This window comes from Anolis sagrei, chromosome Y, assembly GCF_037176765.1.
Source record: "Anolis sagrei isolate rAnoSag1 chromosome Y, rAnoSag1.mat, whole genome shotgun sequence".
Lineage (NCBI taxonomy): Eukaryota > Metazoa > Chordata > Lepidosauria > Squamata > Dactyloidae > Anolis > Anolis sagrei.
Window position 1 is genome coordinate 6,537,672 of NC_090035.1, and position 19,735 is coordinate 6,557,406.

A 19,735-nucleotide genomic window follows, 5' to 3' on the forward strand; every position below is an offset into this window, starting at 1 on the left:
GTTCCTTTCTTCTTTAAGGGAAACCCTTTGACGCCTCCTTGGGCAATCTCTTTACTTTGCTGGCGTGGGCCCCTACTCCCGGTTCCAAAATGCGTAATGGGTTTTTTGGTTTTTTTGTCGTGTCAGGAGCAACTTGAGAAACTGCAAGTCGCTTCTAGTGTGAGAGAATTGGCCGTCTGCAAGGACGTTGCCCAGGGGACGCCTGGATAATTTTGATGTTTTTATCATCCTTGTGGGAGGCTTCTCTCATGTCCCCGCATGAGGAGCAGGAGCTGATAGAGGGAGCTCATCCACCTCTCCCCGGATTTGAACCTGTGACCTGTTGGTCTTCAGTCCTGCCGGCACAGGGGTTTAACCCACTGCGCCACCGGGGGATCCTATGCATACAGTTAATGCCTTAAAGCTTAATATAGAAATTTCAGTATTGGTTTTCTTCCCTTCTTTCTTTTTTTCTTGCCAATGGAAAACGCACTAGCAGGGAACATACATTAGCAATGGACACTGCAATAGTGAGAACCAGCCCAGAGCGCAGCTGCCCTGATAAATTTATGGAGTTTCAGTAAAAGATAACAGAACATTATGGCAATGTTCGAAATCAAAAGGTCAGGAAGAGCTAATAGCTTGTCCAAGGCCCATGCCGTTGCAAATGTAATGAAACGGTAATGAAAATAATTCTCAAATTTGAAATGAAACCTTTGCATGTTAAATATGAAAGATGAGGGTAACCGGGGTGAAAGCAGACAGAGTCGCGCTCGCTGGGAGCACAGGTCAGATCGCACACAGCAGCCCTTCCTCCAAAAGGAACGCCCAGTGCAGAGAGAGACAGGAGAAGGCAGCCAGGAAATCAGGTCAATTTGTGGGAAGGGAACCCACATTTACAGGCCTGAGTCAAATGAGAAAATGAGGCTGTGCGTCCGTCTGCGGAATGTGTGGCCTGGCATTGAGAATGGCACTCTCAGGAACACGTCGAGGAGCTCAAGAGAGAGTGGACCAACCGCCCATTTTGGTTGGGAATGCAAGAAGCAGAGAGTCAGCCAAGCCAAGTTAATGTACACACAACATACAAACAATCTACAAACCCACCAAGAAAATCCAACAAATGCTACGTTCAGCAAAGGACAAGAGGGGTCCTCTCACCTCTGCAGGAGTCTACCGTATACCATGCAGCTGTGGACAAGTCTACAGAGGGACCACCAAACGCAGCGCACAGACACGCATCAAGGAACATGAAAGGCACTGCAGACTACTTCAACCAGAGAAGTCAGCCATAGCAGAGCACCTGATGAACCAACCTGGACACAGCATATTATTTGAGAACACAGAAATGCTGGACCACTCTCACAACCACCATGTCAGACTACACAGAGAAGCCATTGAAATCCACAAGCATGTGGACAATTTCAACAGAAAGGAAGAAACCATGAAAATGAACAAAATCTGGCTACCAGTATAAAAAAAAAACTCTAAAATTACAACAGCAAAACAACAGAGAGGAAACAACCAGGCACAGATTAACACCTCCCAGCAAGAGATTTTCCCAGGCTCAGGCAGGCCTTCAAATGCTAATGAAGGTGATCAGCTGAAACATTCACACCTAACTGCAGCAGGGAAGAGCTCCTTGCCCCACCCCAGCCATTCCACAGATATATAAACCCATTGTCCTAATTCCAACAGACCTCACTACCTCTGAGGATGCTTGCCATAGATGCAGGCGAAACGTCAGGAGAAATGCCTCTAGAACATGGCTCTATAGCCCGAAAAAACCCACAAGAACCTAGTGATTCCAGCCATGAAAGCCTTCGACAATACAATGTACACCTTGTTAGAATGCCTCCCCCACACACCCATACAACCCCAAGTATCTCAGAATGCTTCAATTAAATATTAAAAAATCATTTTTTTTAAATGCAGAAAACTCTATCCTAGTCAAAGCTGGAAATATACTTGTTTTTGGACTACAACTCCCAGAGTCCTTCACCCATCAGTGGTGTTCTGGGATCTTGAATTAAAATACAAGCTCTGATATTCTATGTCTTCTGAGTTCCACATATTTTATAATTTCCGTAGGTCAAACTAGGTTCAGCTGTGACCAGCAGTAGCTATGGAGTAGCTATGGGGAGCCCTCTCAGCATTTCTACATGGAACACTTTGAAAAACAAGCCCTGGAGACAGCAACCAAAAAGCCCACGATATGGTTCAGATATGTGGATGACACCTTCACCATTTGGAGCCATGGAGAAGAAGAACTCAACAGGTTCCTGGACCATCTTAAGAGCATCCACCCAAACATCCAGTTCACCATGGAAAAAGAAAATGAAGGAAGACTGCCTTTTCTAGATGTCCTAGTCATCCGCAAACCAGATCAACAATTGAGTCACACCGTTTACAGAAAACCCACACACACAGATATCTACATAAAAACTCCAACCATCACCCAAGTCAAAAAAGAAGCACCATTAAAGCCTTGGCAGACCGTGCAAAAAGAATCTGCGAAGCCCACCTCCTCCAAGATGAACTGAACCACCTCAACTGGGCTCTCCAGGCCAATGGAGACTCCACCTCAGACATCAGAAGAGCTGCAAGACAACCGAGAAGAAGCCACGAGAATAAAGACAAAGATCCACCCAGAGGAAAAGTGTTCTTGCCAGACATCAAGGGAACCACTGACCGCAGAGGGAAACTGATGAGGAAACACAACATACAAACTATCTACAAACCCACCAAGAAAATCCAACAAATGCTCCATTCAGCAAAGGACAAGAGGGATCCTCTCACCTCTGCAGGAGTCTACTGTGTACCATGCAGCTGTGGACAAGTCTACATAGGGACCACCAAACGCAGTATTATTTATTAACTTTATTTATACCCCACTAACATCTCCCAAAGGACTCGGTGCGGCTTACAAAAGGCCAAGGCCCAACACATCAATAAAACAACAGCATAACAAATACAACAATAAATAAACTCATAAAGTAAAGCAATGAACATAAAAACAATAACAATAAGCAATAGACAGTAACACCATGACGCATTTAAAAACTGAGGCCAGGCCAAATGTAATGAATAAAATTTTAAAAATGCTGGACATGACAGGTGAAATGGATAGGTTTTTGGAGATAGGTGCAGTGTGCAGACAATCCTAAATCTCTAGTAAAGTGCATTTGGGACATGATGCAAGGAGTTTCCTATTCTAGGAAAACACTATGGAACAGCCACGTCTTCAAGCTCTTCCTAAAGACTGCCAATGTTGGGACTTGTCTGATGTCCTTGGGGAGAGAGTTCCAGAGTCGGGGGGCCACCACAGAGAAGGCCCTGTCCCTCGTCCCCACCAAACGCGCTTGCGACGCAGGTGGGATCGTGAGCAAGGCCTCTCCAGATGATCGGAGAGATCGTGTGGGTTCGTATACAGAGATGCGGTCACGCAGTAATGCTCAAACACGAATCAAGGAACATGAAAAGCACTGCAGACTACTTCAACCAGAGAAATCAGCCATAGCAGAGCACCTGATGAACCAACCTGGACACAGCATATTATTTGTGCTGGACCACTCTCACAACCACCATGTCAGACAACACAGAGAAGCCATTGAAATACACAAGCATGTGGACAATTTGGTTGAGAAGTGATGTTCTTGTTTGTTTCCTCTCTGTTGTTGTGCAGAGCACCTGATGAACCAACCTGGACACAGCATATTATTCGAGAACACAGAAATGCTGGACCACTCTCACAACCACCATGTCAGACTACACAGAGAATCCACTGAAATCCACAAGCATGTGGACAATTTCAACAGAAAGGAGGAAACCATGAAAAACAAAATCTGGCTACCAGTATTTAAAAACTCTAAAATTACAACAGCACAGCAACAGAGAGGAAACAAACAAGGGCATCTAATCACCTCTCAACAAAAGTTTGCTCCAGGCACTGTCAGCCCATTGTATGCTAATCAAGGTGGTCAGTTGAAACATTCACACCTAGGTCCAGCAGACAAGAGTCCTTTGTCTCACCCTGGTCATTCCATAGATATATAAATCCTTTTTCCTAGTTCCAACAGACCTCATGACCTCTGAGGATGCTTGCCATAGATGCAGGCGAAATGTCAGGAGAGAATGTCTCTAGAACATGGCCATACAGCCCAAAAAGACCTACAACACTGTCACCAGCAGTGCTGCAAAATTTTGGAGAGCACAAATGGAGGGTGAAAGAGAGAAATGTGCCAAGAGGAAGGCACGGCAAGCCAACCCCGACCGGGACCGCCTTCCACCTGGAAACCAATGCCCTCACTGCGGGAGAAGATGCAGGTCAAGCATAGGGCTCCACAGTCACCTACGGACACACTCTGGAGGATTATCCTACTCAGACAACGAGGGATCGCCTAAGTAAGTAAGTAAGTAAGGTCAAGCTAGGAATATATTCGCATTCAGGTTATGCCAATTCTACTTTCTAGGATTTTAGTAGATGATGTGCTTACCTGCTTCGCCGACAAAGACTTCCACAGGCGCACTTGCAGGGCTCTCCCCAACAATGTTATAGGCTGTCATCACAACTTCATACCTCTTGTACTTCTTCAGCTCTAGAAATGCAAATAATTGGGTTGTAAGATTAGCATTACCTTCAATGTCTTCAAAAGATCTTAAGAAAAGCATGCAAACTGAAAAGTATTTAGTTAGCGTCTTGTAGATGCAGCTTCAGGAGCAACAGAGCAACAATTGAAGGGGAGTCCCCGGTGGCTCAGTGGGTTAAACCACTGAGCTGCTGAGTTTGTCAACTGGAATCCGGGAAGGGGTGTGAGCTCCCACTGTCAGCCCCAGTTTCTGCCAAACTAGCAGTTTGAAAACATGCAAATGTGAATAGATCAATAGGTACCACTCCGGCGGGAAGGTAATGGCGCTCCGTGCAGCCATGCTGGCCACATGACCTTGGAGGTGTCTATGGACAATGCCGGTTCTTCAGCTTAGAAATGGAGATGAGCACCAACCCCCAGAGTCGGACACGACTGGACTTAATGTTAGAGGAAAACATTTACCTAGCAATTGAATAACTCCCAAGCTCCCCTCCTAACCCCAAATAATAATGGGAACTGTAGTTTGGTAAGGATAAATTCTCTCTTGAAGATCCATAGCTCTCCTCCAAGTTCCCAGAGTTTTGTGAGGGCAGAACAAAAGCAACTGAGAGATAGCTTTACAAGGTAAATGACGTACGTTGTGTGGAATGCTTTCAAAATTGCACTCAAAATAGGTATGCAGCATGGAAAATGGATAGAGATGTTTATGTGCTACAGGTACAACTCAGTCAGAAATGATGATGATGATGATGATGATGATGATGATGATGATGATAATAATAATAATAATAATTTTATTTGTCGTGTCAGGGCAACCAGTCAATTGTATTACATTTCTAATTGTATTACCTGGGAGTCACTCTGGACCATGCTCTGACCTACAAGAAGCACTGCCTGAACATCAAGCAAAAAGTGGGTGCTAGAAACAATATCATACGAAAGCTGACTGACACAACCTGGGGATCACAACCAGACACAGTGAAGACAGCTGCCCTTGCGCTATGCTACTCTGCTGCTGAGTACGCATGCCCAGTGTGGAACACATCTCACCACACTAAAACAGTGGATGTGGCTCTTAATGAGATATGCCGCATTATCACAGGGTGTCTGCGCCCTACACCACTGGAGAAATTACACTGCTTAGCCGGTATTGCACCACCTGACATCCGCCGGGAAGTAGCAGCCAATAGTGAAAGGACCAAGGCAGAGACATCCCCAGCTCATCCCCTGTTTGGGTATCAGCCAGCACGTCAACGACTTAAATCTAGAAATAGTTTTCTAAGATCTAGAGAGACACTCGCTGAACACCTCAGCAAGCGAGAGTCCAAAAGTGGCAGGCTCAAACCCAGAACTTCAATCAATGGCTGATACCAAATGAGAGACTCCCTCCTGGGCACCCAGAAGACTGGGCGACTTGGAAGGCGCTGAACAGACTGCGCTCTGGCACCACGAGATGCAGAGCCAACCTTCAGAAATGGGGCCACAAAGTGGAATCCTCAACATGCGAGTGTGGAGAAGAGCAAACCACTGACCACCTGCTGCAATGCACCCTGAGCCCTGCCACATGCACAATGGAGGACCTTCTTGCGGCAACACCAGAGGCACTCCAAGTGGCCAGATACTGGTCAAAGGACATTTAATCAACTACCAAACTTGCAAATTTTGTTTAGTGTCTGTTTGTTTGTTTGTTTTGTTCTGTTAGAAATAATAATGATAATAATAATCCTACTCGGATCTGCACGCATTATTTGCCAATACATCACATAGTTCTAGACACTTGGGAACAATAATAATAATAATAATAATAATAATAATAATAATAATAACGACTGACAGAGTTTTGGAGCACAATACTCCTGACCTCACGATAGTGTTAAAAAAACAAAGTATGGATCATCGATGTTGTCATCCCAGGTGATAGCAGGGTTGCAGAGAAACAACTGGAAAATCTAACATGATATGAGGATTTAAAGATCGAACTGCAAAGACTCTGGCACAAGCCAGTCAAGGTGGTCCCAGTGGTGATCGGCACACTGGGTGCAGTTCCTAAAGACCTTGGCCTGCACTTAAACACAATTGGCGCTGACTAAATTACCATCTGCCAGCTGCAGAAGGCCACCTTACTGGGATATGCACGCATTATTTGCCGATACATCACACAGTCCACAGTCTGACATGCGATCCAATTCAATAGCCAGCGGAGTGTCTGCTGTGGAGTCATCTTGTTGTGTTTCTAATAATAATAATAATAATAATAATAATAATAATAATGTGCGAACACAGCCCTGATACCATTTTTTCAGCACAATTGCATGCCATCATAGCAACCTGTCAATTATGGTGATTCTGGGATCTCCATGTGCAAATTGGGCCACCTACTAGATCATCTGGGAAGCTTGTGAAAGATGCTCAGCTGAAAATCCCAGGAACATTATGTGATCTGTGCACCCTCTTTCGTGTTGCATGGAAGTTACTCTTCCAACATCAGCACCAAATCATTATCCCGGGAAAGATTCTGCAAGGTTAATAGGCATCCCTTTTCATTTGAGAGTCCCTGAAGTATTTGCAAATATGCTGCCCACATCTCTGAGTCAGAAACCAACGTGTTGACTGTCAGTTGCAGGTAGACAGACAACTGATGGTATCGTCCTACTGCTCAAATTCTGCAGCATAATAAATATAAAGCATCTGATATATTGTAGAAAGCTGACAGTTTTATGGGGATTTGAAACCCTTCCCAGTATATACACAAGAACCCCCCCCCCCCTCTTTGTGTTTGGAGCTGCAAACAATGTGATATATTTCCATAGCAATATGTGAAAAAATGGCACTGAAGCATGGCACAAAAACGTAGCCCAGTGGGGACTCTGGTGCAGAACAGGGATCAGAACAAACTGCCCAGTGGATTGAAAACCCATGAGGATGGACAGCTGGGAGTTATGGGTGCGCTGTATGAAAGCACAGAATTTAAGATGGACAGTGAATGATGGGGGAGGAAAACAGCCCCCAAACTTAAGGAAGGGAAAGATATCTATCTTGATCAGAACTGTAGGGAAAAGGAGATCAGATATGCTAGTTAAGTACATCTAATTCTGGGTTGTTGTAGGTTTTTCAGGCTGTATGGCCACGTTCTAGAAGCATTCTCTCCTGACATTTCGCCTGCATCTATGGCAGACATCCTCAGAGGTTGTGAGGTCTCACAGCCTCTGAGGATGCCTGCCATAGATGCAGGCGAAACGTCAGGAGAGAATGCTTCTGGAACGTGGCCATACAGCCTGAAAAACCTACAACAGCCCAGTGATTCTGTCAATTAAACCCTTCGACAATACATTGAACATCTAATTCTCATATCCTCATGTCTCATGGATACCCTGCTACTGGCAACTGAGATAGATTTCGATCCTGCCTCCTTACTGAGATCTACCAATGTTTAAGTGTTTACGATTTTAATGTGGCTGTTTAATTTTGTCAGCGTAAGATTTCTTAAAGACTTTTTGATAATAAATTATGATGCCAGCTAATGTCATTGCCATCCCTATCCAGTCATTGCCTTGCATTCTGCTTCGTTCTATCGCTCCTTGTCTTTTTATGAGTTCCTGTTCAACCGAACAGTGAAGGTGAAATTCTGGAACTCCTTGAAGATAAGCAAAAGACCAGAGGTCTCAACAGAACATAAAACAGACAAAAGACAAAGACATAGTTGTGATACTTGGTTGTTGTAAGTTTTTCGGGCTGCATGGCCATGTTCCAGAAGCGTTCTCTCCTGACATTTTGCCTGCATCTATGGCAGGCATCCTCAGAAATTGTGAGGTCTCACAACCACTGAGGATGCCTGCCATAGATGCAGCCGAAACGTCAGGAGAGAATGCTTTTGGAACATGGCCATACAGCCTGTAAAACTTACAACAACCCAGTGATTCTGGCCATGAAAACCTTTGGCAATAGCTGTATTAGTCAGCAAGGGGATTTTATAACACCTCAGTGTATAGCTGAAATAACAAAGTTGGTAGTATAAGTTTTCACACACTGTCTACTTTCTCAGTTGCGCTAAGGACTTTATCACACGTAGCAGGCAAACTGGCATTGGAGAGGGACTTATCACATGTCACTGTGGAGCATCTCGCTCCAATGTGCCTCATCCCTATGATTCTCCCATCCCTGGCTACTGGTGGACAAAAACCATGAATAGTTCACAACCCTGCTAAGATTCAACAATATGCCTTAGTGAGATGGGCCCCTTCCATTTTTCTGCCAGCATGCTAGCAGTAACATGATATCTGAGGGTGGGAATCTCTCCTCTGCCTCTTACTATTCTCAAGCTGGCTGTTTCCATTTTAATATATCTATAAGGTAAAGGTAAAGGTTAGTCTAGTCATGACCGCCACTGGGGAGTGGTGCTCATCTTCATTTCTAAGCCAAAAAGCCAATGGGATTTTGGCCTGGATCAATAGGAGCCTAGTGTCTAGATCTGGGGAAGTCATGCTCCCCATGCTCTATTCTGCTTTGGTTAGACCACACCTGGAATATTGTGTCCAATTCTGGGCACCACAATTCAAGAGAGATATTGAGAAGCTGGAATGTGTCCAGAGGAGGGCGACTAAAATGATCAAGGGTCTGGAGAACAAGCCCTATGAGGAGCGGCTTAAGGAGCTGGGCATGTTTAGCCTGAAGAAGAGAAGGCTGAGAGGAGATATGATAGCCATGTATAAATATGTGAGAGGAAGCCACAGGGAGGAGAGAGCAAGCTTGTTTTCTGCTTCCTTGGAGACTAGGACACAAAACAATGGCTTCAAACTACAAGAAAGGAGATTCCATCTGAACACGAGGAAGAACTTCCTGACTGTGAGAGCCATTCAGCAGTGGAACTCTCTGCCCCGGAGTGTGGTGGAGGCTCCTTCTTTGGAAGCTTTTAAACAGAGGCTGGATGGCCATCTGTCAGGGGTGATTTGAATGCAATATTCCTGCTTCTTGGCAGGCGGTTGGACTGGATGGCCCATGAGGTCTCTTCCAATTCTTTGATTCTATGATTCTAGGTGCTGTCCATAGACACTTCCAAGGTAATGTGGCCAGTATGACTGCATGGAGCACTGTTACCTTCCCGCAGAAGCAGTATCTACTGATCTACTCATATTTGCATGTTTTTGAACTGCTAGGTTGGAAGAAGCTGGGGCTAACAGTGGGAGCTCACCCCTCTCCCTGGATTTGAACCACCAACCTTTTGGTCAGCAAGTTCAGCAGCTCAGCAGTTTAACCTGCTGCACCACCAGGGAGCCTTTTTATCTATACATACATTTTGTTTGTTTTTCATGCTAAAATTCCACGAAAAATAAATATAAAAGAAATAATAATCTGGAGTAGTGCAGAAAGCCTGGGTGACATGAGTGTGCATAAATATGATTGCAGACCCAAGGCAATTGAGCTATTGAAGAGATGTGCCATTCTGAAAGGGTTCTACCTGGTACGTATCCATTATCTGAGTTAACATGATTGTAGTGGAATATTGCCTTGGCGTGATAAAGTCCTGTGTTTACTTCCTGACATGCATCTGAGGACGTTGACTTTGTCTACAAAAGCTTATGCTGCCATACTCATTCTCTTAGTTAGTCTCTAAGGTGTTATAAGATCCATTTGCAAACACAACGTTTCCGTCAGACTGACAGAAGCTCCATTCAGTTCCTTTCTTATCAGCGGCTGAATATTCACAGGGGATTCCATGTAGCAGAAATGCTGGGAAAGAGAAAGGGAAACCAAATCTGTGGGGCCAAATCTCTCTGGTGACCTTCTCAGCTTCACTCCAAGGCACGCCACACAGATCTGTCCTCACCAGAAAGCAGGCAGGCCTTTAAAGCCATCTAACCTCATTTTCTTCATTTCCAACTGTGCGGGTTTCTACGTGATGACCTGACTTTCTTCAGGCCCGTTCTAATTTAGCCCTGTGGGTAGCTGAGGATCTGAGCCAGCATTCAGGTATAGGAAAGAAACCCTTGGGTGGCCTAGAAATATGAACCAAGGTCCATACATTTTGCTACCAGGACATCCAATCTATAGTATTTGCACTTTTCCTGGTCGCTTGCTTGCATGCTGTCGCTTCTGTGACGAGAGAATCAGCCGTCTATGAAGACGTTGCCCAGGGGATGCCCGGATGTCTTGCAATCCTGCGAGGAGGCTTCTCTCGTGCTCTGACCTACAAGAAGCACTGCCTGAACATCAAGCAAAAAGTGGGTGCTAGAAACAATATCATACGAAAGCTGACTGGCACAACCTGGGGATCACAACCAGACACAGTGAAGACATCTGCCCTTGTGCTGTGCTACTCTGCTGCTGAGTACGCATTCCCAGTGTGGAACACATCTCACCACGCTAAAACAGTGGATGTGGCTCTTAATGAGACATGCCGCATTATCACGGGGTGTCTGCTCCCTACACAATTGGAGAAATTACACTGCTTAGCCGGTATTGCACCACCTGACATCCGCCAGGAAGTAGCAGCCAATAGTGAAAGGACCAAAGCAGAGACATCTCCAGCTCATCCCTTGTTTGGGTTTCAGCCAGCACGTCAACGACTTAAATCTAAAATAGATTTCTAAGATCTACAGAGACACTCGCTGGAACACCCCAGCAAGCAAGAGTCCAAAAGTGGCAGGCTCAAACCCAGAACCATTGGTATCAACCAATGGCTGATACCAAATGAGAGACTCCCCTCTGGGCACACAGAAGACTGGGCGACTTGGAAGGCACTGAACAGACTGCGCTCTGGCACCACAAGATGCAGAGCCAACCTCAAGAAATGGGGCCACAAAGTGGAATCCACGACATGCGAGTGTGGAGAAGAGCAAACCACTGACCACCTGCTGCAATGCAACCTGAGCCCTGCCACATGCACCATGGAGGACCTCCTTGTGGCAACACCAGAAGCACTCCAAGTGGCCAGATACTGGTCAAAGGACATTTAATCAACTACCAAACTCTCAAGTTTTGTATTTTGTCTGTTTGTTTGCTTTGTTCTGTTAGAAATGTAATATAATTGACTGGTTAATCTGACACGACAAATAAAATGCACTTTTCCTCGAGTTATGTTTTGCGTTAAAAAGAGAATGAATTATCTCTGTCGCCTACACCCGGTATACTGAAAAAAGGTGTCAACAGAGTAGGTATTTGAAAGCAGATCCCACGAGCGAAATCCCCCGAGGACAAATTGGAAACGGCACCAGAAACCGTTACGATGGCAAAGAGTTGCATCTAACAATACTCCGTGTTGGCATGCACACACTTACGTATTAATTCATACGTCGTTAATACAGAACTGCTGTTCACTGTCTTGAAGCTGCTCTGGGCTATTTGGGGTAAGCAAAGCAGAAAGTGGTTAGAGTGCAGGGAAGACTGTTATCGCAAATGACACACAGCGCAGGTAGAGGGAAACAACGCCGTCCACCCGTAAATGGCTTTAAGCTTGAGGACTGGACCTCGCGAGGCAATAAAAGCCACATCAATTTTCAGATAACACGCCAAAAGATCATCAGTCACAAGGGTTCACTCATCTTCCTTGCCAGACAGAGAAGGCACGCAGTACGAGGGAATAGGAAATGACACGGAATGCTATAACCGGACCAAAACAATAAAGCACCAGGGAAGAAGAATCCCCCAATATCCAGCTAGGGCTAGGTTTAGATAATGCAGGTATTTTGCAGAGATTGTATACTTTGGGGTTTGAAAGGGCACCTGCATTTTCATGTTGTGATTTCATTCGCACGTATACGCCTGTGATACGGATGGAATGCACAGCAGGCGACGTTCTAACTCCGCCGCACGGATGAGGCTCCCTCTTTCCCCCTCCACCCTTGATCCTGCTCTCCCAATCGATACAGCCTTTAATTTGATGGACTAGGCCAGCTAGTTTTGGACACCTGATTTACTACTAGGGTAGCCACAAGATGGAAACAGCAGAAAGCTGGGCGTAATTGCGAGTGCCGTGGATCAAAGGGAGGGAGGAAAGTGCTGTTTGGATGACCTCCTCGGACGTATTGTAAACCTTTCAGCTCAGCAACAGAATAAATGTCAGAACAAGTGCAAATCACTCTTTTTCATTAACCATTTTAACAACAGATGCCTTCAACAAAGGGGCAAACAAACCAGCCTTCCTTCTTAAGCTTTCACTCAGAATATGAAGAGGCTAGCAACTACGAGGGTTGAATGAAAAGTAATGCCTCCACCTTCGTAGCTCCTCAACAGATGGCAGTACTGGTATGCAGCAGGTTCTGGCTTGTTCGGTAGACTCTCTTCTACAGTTCCATTTTGGCAGGAAGCCTTAGCATTGAACGGTTGTGTTGTTAAAGTGCAAAGTATGGAACCCTGCGCAGACGGTCGGTCAATGTGACTTAAGCAACGTGCCGTCATTGAATTCTTGACAGCAGAAGTTGTCACCTCAACATCTTTAAACTTACTCGCCCAATGAAGCACAGTACTCACATCAACACAATCACCATAAACAATTTCAATTCTCTGATGAATCTCCTTTGGGGTGACACCTTCTGCTGTCAAGAATTCAATGACTGTAGTCAAATGAAGTTTTTACCACATGTGGTGGTCGTGTAATGTGGCTTAAAATTTTTTGAAGACAATTTACTAAGAAATACAGAAACTTTTGGACATTAAATTACAAATGAAACCCGAATATTTCTCCTGAGTTTTTCAGAAGAAAAGATGGAAACAAATAAAGAAGTGCTCTTCAATTATGTCACACAGCAGCAAAAATAACTTATGCCCAAATGTGGAGACAGAAAGAAATCCCTACAAACGTACAATGGATGACTAAAATTATGGAAATAATGAACATGGACGAATTGACCTAACTCTTTAAAAGACACTATGGAAAACCAATTAAAAAGACGGACTGGAACCTATTCCGAGTATATATGGGAAAAGAGAACATTGTTAATATAATCTATATATATAAATCTGTAAGGGGCATCCAACGGGACAGCAAAACTCAAAAAAAAACCCAACGAAAATTAACCAAAATTCCCATGCACCTACCACAACCCACAAGGTACAAGCAAATTGAATCAAAATAAAAAACAACACAACAACACACTCACAAAATGACAAAACAACTGAGCATGCGCAAGAGTCTACTGAACAAGCCAGTACTGCCATCTGTTGAGGAGTTATGAAGGTGGAGGCATTACTTTTCATTCAACCCTCGTAACCAGATTACACTGAAAGAGCAACACAGACACACACTGACACATTGGTTACTTACGTGTAAGCTCTGCTCGTAAAGCTGATGGGTTTTTAAGGATTTTGGACTCTGGTCCTGATCCCATGCTTTCGTATTCCAACTCCCGGTAATAAATGCGATATCCCAAGAGAAGGCCATTCAGGCTCTCAGCCTTTGGAGGCTACAAAAAAGTTTCCATTAAAAGGTTTCAGGAATCAATTTGTGCCTCATGTTAGATACCCAAAACAACATCAAGACAAATATTGTTGAAATCGTCCTACAGATTAACTTGTTTTCAAGCAAGCTGGATCTATACCAGGCCTGGAAAAGCTGCTCTAAGTTCCAGAAACTCTCAGATAGCATGGCCAACCTTCCAGTCAAAGTGATTTTGCAGGATCAAAGAGGGGATTGTTTAGGTTCCCTCACAAAAGAAATATGGCAAGAGACCAGGGTAGTCTACCTGGGGAACACAAACATCCCAGTCTCAGGATTGTTGTGTGTTTTCTGGACAGTATGGCCATGTTCCAGAAGCATTCTCTCCTGACGTTTCTCCTACATCTATGGCAGGCATTCTCAGAGGTTGTGAGGTCTGTTGGAAACTAGGCAAGTGGGGTTTGTATATATGTGGAAAGCCCAGGGTGGGAGAAAGAACTCTTGTCTGTTTCAGTTGTTAGAGTGTTGGACCACTCTAACAACTACCATGTCAGACTACACAGAGAAGCCACTGAAATCCACAAGCATGTGGACAATTTCAACAGATAGGAAAAAACCATGGAAATGAACAAAATCTGGTTACCAGTATTAAAAAAATCGCTAAAATCATAACAGTAAATAAAGAACAACATTCAAAAACAGGGGAACTCCAGACAAGAAACAATCAGGGCCAGCTAATCACCTCCCTACAAAGGATACTCCCAGGCAGGAAGCAGCCAGACCTTGAAAACCGCTAGGCCATTAAATGCTAATCTATTTATTTATTTATTTATTTATTTCGGGTACTTCTACCCCGCCCTTCTCAACCCTCTAAGGGGGACTCAGGGCGGTTTTCAACTGGCATACGTTTGATGCCTACAATTCAACACAATAAAATACATAGTAATCAAGTGGTCAATTTTAACATTCACACCAACTCCAACAGACAAGAGTCCTTTCTCCCACCCTGGACATTCCACAGATATTAGGCCTGGGCGGTTTCGTTTCGTTAATTCGTAATTCGTTAATAATTCGTTAATTTTTCCAATTACAAAACGATAACGAACCATTCTGGAGCAATCATTAAAAAAAACGAATTTTTAAACACGTTTTGTAAATGCTTCGTATTTCGTTATTGTATTCGTTTCGTTATTGTTCTGAGGTCGTTTCGTTATTATTTCCGCATGTCTGGGCCAGTTTTATGGTTTAATTAGTGAAAAAAAATTATAATATCACACCAACAGTCAAGAACAGAGGGAGAGGGAAGCTTCAGAAGTTTTTGGAGGTTTTTTAGCGTATTTCGCGGTCGCGTCCGCCATTAACGAATCGATTCGTTATTGTTTCGGAAATCGATTCGTTAATTTTTTACCATTTACGAAATTTCGTAAATATCGAACTTTTTAAAAGGAAAATTTTGTAATTATTTTAAATATCGAAACAAAAAAACCCCCCAAATACAAATCGATTTTAGAAACATATTTTTGCGTTGTTACCCAGGCCTAACAGATATATAAACCCCATTTTTCTAGTTTCCAACTGTTGAGATTAATTTCACAATTCAGCAGCAGATCAGTTGCACAACTTTCCAGTAGCTTCTTCCTGCACAGTATTTTCAGTCAACTGCTCCCACAAACTGCAGTCACTCTGGAACTCTTTTACAGACACTTGAACACATGCCCAGCCATTGTCAGTTTTACTATTGTTTTCCCCTCCAATCTAGATGACACTACAAACTTACCACAGCACACAGTTATATCTTGTCTTAGCAGACAGGTTCTTTTAATCAATTACATAGAGCCTTCGATGAACAGCATCACAGCAAAAGGAGAGAGAATACACTGTACATGACTTCCTTATATACAGTTCTGTACCTTTACACATAGCAATCTCTGATTGCTCCCCAACTCATTGACTTAACTCAGACCCAGGATTACATCATTCACAATCACCTGGACTAGGTCAGAACACATTCCCCAAATGATTCCCTATATACAGTTAATGCATGACTCAGCATTTCCAATAGAAGCCTATTAGCAGTGCATCACTCAGCTATATTACATTACAATACATTGTAAAACCTGACCTCAAAACCTCTGGGGATGCCTGCCATAGATGTGGGCGAAACATGAGGAGAGAATGCTTCTAGAACATGGCCAGACAGCCCAAAAACACACACAACAACCCAGTGATTTCGGCCATGAAACCCTTCGATAACACATCCCAGTCTCAAGTTGAGAGAAGATTCCAGGAGACAAGAAGAAGACACAGTCTAGGGGGCAATGGAAGAAATCTATTTCACCATGCTTGTAATACAGCATATAAGGCCTCTGTTTTGAACACGTTTGCTCAGTGCAGATACTCACACACACACACACACACAAGCTGTCCCCGACCCACATTGCTGTGGCCAACCTTCCCACCCCCTTTTTCTTCTTCCTTTATTTCTTTCCCTCCTTCCCTCCTTCCTTCCCTTTTTTCTTTTCCTTCTCTTTTCCTCCCTTTCTTCCTTCTCTACCTATTCTGGATTGCAACTCTCAGCACTCCTCCTTATCCATCTACCTACCTACCTACCTACCTATCTACGTCTATCTAATCTATCTTTTTGGAGGATTGCTGGGAGTTGCAGTCCAGGAATACAAAATTGGAAATATGCAGGGACTGGGATGCTCCCAAAGAAATCCAAGGAGAAGAAAGCTTGCAGCTTGGAAGCAGTGCGTTTGGATCATCTTCCTCTCCTAACAGGGCTGGTCTAAGGGATGCTGGGAGCTGTAGTCTGGAAGAGAGTGTGGATATGTTATTGTGTATTTTGTTTTCCAGGGGAGTCGTTTTTGCGCATGCGCTGTAGCATGTTTTTGCTTTTTTTTTGGCTTTTTAAGTCTCTTCTACTGTGTTTTTCAGTGTTTCTATGAGTGATGGTCACTCATTGGCCTGAGAGGTGTCTTGTGTCCAAATTTGGTGTCAATTCGTCCAGTGGATTTTGAGTTATGTTAATCCCACAAACGAACATTACATTTTTGTTGGATTGGAGAGATGGGCCAAAACTAACAAAATGAAGTTCAACAGTGTCAAATGCAAGATACTCCAATTTGGCAAGAAAAACGAAATGCAAAGATACAGAATGGGGGACAATGAGGCCTGGCTCGAGAGCAGTACGTGTGAAAAAGATCTTGGAGTCCTCGTGGACAACAGGTTAAACATGAGCCAACAATGTGATGTGGCGGCAAAAAAAGCCAATGGGATTTTGGCCTGCATCAATAGGAGCATAGTGTCTAGATCTAGGGAAGTCATGCTCCCCATGCTCTATTCCGCTTTGGTTAGACCACACCTGGAATATTGTGTCCAATTCTGGGCACCACAATTCAAGAGAGATATTGACAAGCTGGAATGTGTCCAGAGGAGGGCGACTAAAATGATCAAGGGTCTGGAGAACAAGCCCTATGAGGAGCGGCTTAAAGAGCTGGCCATGTTTAGCCTGAAGAAGAGAAGGCTGAGAGGAGATATGATAGCCATGTATAAATATGTGAGAGGAAGCCACAGGGAGGAGGAGGGAGCAAGCTTGTTTTCTGCTTCCCTGGAGACTAGGACGCAATGGAGCAATGGCTTCAAACTACAAGAGAGGAGATTCCACCTGAACATGAGGAAGAACTTCCTGACTGTGAAAGCCATTCAGCAGTGGAACTCTCTGCCGCGGAGTGAGGTGGAGGCGCCTTCTTTGGAAGCTTTTAACAGAGGCTGGATGGCCATCTGTCAGGGGTGATTTGAATGCAATATTTCTGCTCATTACCTCTGAGGATGCTTGCCATAGATGCAGGCGAAACGTCAGGAGAAAAATTGCCTCCAGAACATGGCCATATAGCCCGGAAAAACCTACAACAACCCAATATTCCTGCTTCTTGGCAGAATGGGGTTGGACTGGATGGCCCATGAGGTCTCTTCCAACTCTTTGATTCTATGATTCTATGTATATAGATACACACACACACACAAACATATGCAGAAAAGCTGGGAGCAGGAATCTCTGGGTACCATTTGCTGAAATTGTCCCACAAGAAGAACTTGGGAAAGTCACTTTTTTGGATTGTGCTGCAATATGTCTTCTCTCCCAGGCCATCGAGTGCAACATCTTCAATATGTGGTTAATTAGAAATCTGAATAAGCACAAAGACTTTGGATGGGGCTGCCTTGATCCGAATCTAGGTAGGGGACAGGCGGCCAATTCAATTAACTAGTTATTTTAGATAATCAAGGTTCTGATAATGAGGGTTCCATATAATGCCTTAATTTTATTTCTCCCCTTTAAATAAAAAAAAAAAGCTTCCAGATTGATATCAGGTCTCTATTCAATAGAGAGCCGGTAGGGTTCTCTCTGGGGCTCGGATCTTATATCAGAATCAGAAGCTATTAAGATACATAGCACACAAAGGCCTGGGAAATAAATGGCACGGGATGATCTTTCCTCTTTGCCTTGATAATCATAGTTCTGCCTCGGAAAAAGGACTCTGTGGAAAGGTCAGGGCATCTCGCTCTTATCTGTCTTTCATGGAAAAAATCCTCAGGTTTTGATGTAATGGATTATTTAGGATTTTCTATCTGTTTCTAAGATGGGCCCAGAGGATTTGCAGCGCCAGGTGAAGTGATTATGAGTGGCAGTCGGCACGGTGTCAAGGAACAACAACAACAATTTGTTTACACTGTGCATTCCGGACACATTCTCGGAGCAAAGAAGAAATAGACTGGAACAAAGCATTAACTTGAATGTATTGTCGAAGGCTTTCATGGCCGGAATCACTGGGTGTTGTAGCTTTTATTGGGCTATATGGCCATTGTCTAGAGGTATTCTCTCCTCACGTTTCGCCTCCATCTATGGCAAACATCCTCAGAGGTCGTGAGGTCTGTTGGAACTAGGAAAAAGGGTTTATATATCTGTGGAATGACCAGGGTGGGACAAAGGACTCTTGTCTGCTGGAGCTAGGTGTAAATGTTTCAATTGACCACCTTGATTAGCATACAATGGCCTGACTGTGCCTGGGGCAAACTTTTGTTGAGAGGTAATTAGATGTCCCTGCCTGCTTCCTCTCTGTTGATGTGCTGTTGCAATTTTAGAGGTTTTTTTAATACTGGTAGCCAGATTTTGTTCATTTTCATGGTTTCCTCCTTTCTGTTGAAATTGTCCACATGCTTGTGGATTTCAATGGCTTCACTGTGTAGTCTGACATGGTGGTTGTGAGAGTGGTCCAGCATTTCTGAGTTCTCAAATAAAATGCTGTGTCCAGGTTGGTTCATCAGGTGCTCTGCTATGGCTGACTTCTCTGATTGAATTAGTCTGCAGTGCCTTTCATGCTCCTTGATTCGTGTCTGGGCATTACTGCGTTTGGTGGTCCCTATGTAGACTTGTCCACAGCTGCATGGTACACGGTAGACTCCTGCAGAAGTGAGAGAATCCCTCTTGTCCTTTGCTGAACGTAGCATTTGTTGGATTTCCTTGGTGGATCTGTAGATAGTTTGTATGTTGTGTTTCCTCATCAGTTTCCCTCTGCGGTCAGTGGCTCCCTTGATGTCTGGCAAGAACACTTTCCCTCTGGGTGGGTCTTTGTCTTGACTCTCGTGGCTTGTTCTTGGTCTTGCAGCTCTTCTGATGTCTGAGGCGGAGTCTCCATTGGCCTGGGGAGCCCAGTTGAGGTGGTTCAGTTCATCTTGAAGGAGATGGGTTTCGCAGATTCTTTTCACACCTAGCTCCAGCAGATAAGAGTCCTACACAGAG

At 44.2% G+C, this 19,735-nt stretch overlaps 1 protein-coding gene across 5 annotated transcripts in view; it reads right to left on the reverse strand.

Annotated features, from left to right (window-relative positions):
• LOC132772495 (protein sidekick-1-like) overlaps positions 1 to 19,735 on the reverse strand; it is a 1,018,253-nt gene that overhangs the window by 139,162 nt on the left and 859,356 nt on the right. For 3 of the 5 annotated variants that reach the window (XM_067461407.1, XM_067461408.1, XM_067461406.1), the window contains exons 33-35: positions 13,825 to 13,963; positions 11,840 to 11,899; positions 4,473 to 4,574 (exon numbers count right to left, since the gene is read on the reverse strand). In XM_067461407.1, coding sequence (XP_067317508.1) covers positions 4,473 to 4,574; positions 11,840 to 11,899; positions 13,825 to 13,963 — 301 coding nt within the window. The remainder of the gene's footprint in view (positions 1 to 4,472; positions 4,575 to 11,839; positions 11,900 to 13,824; positions 13,964 to 19,735) is intronic. The other 2 variants (XM_067461410.1, XM_067461409.1) reach the window with 1 other exon arrangement.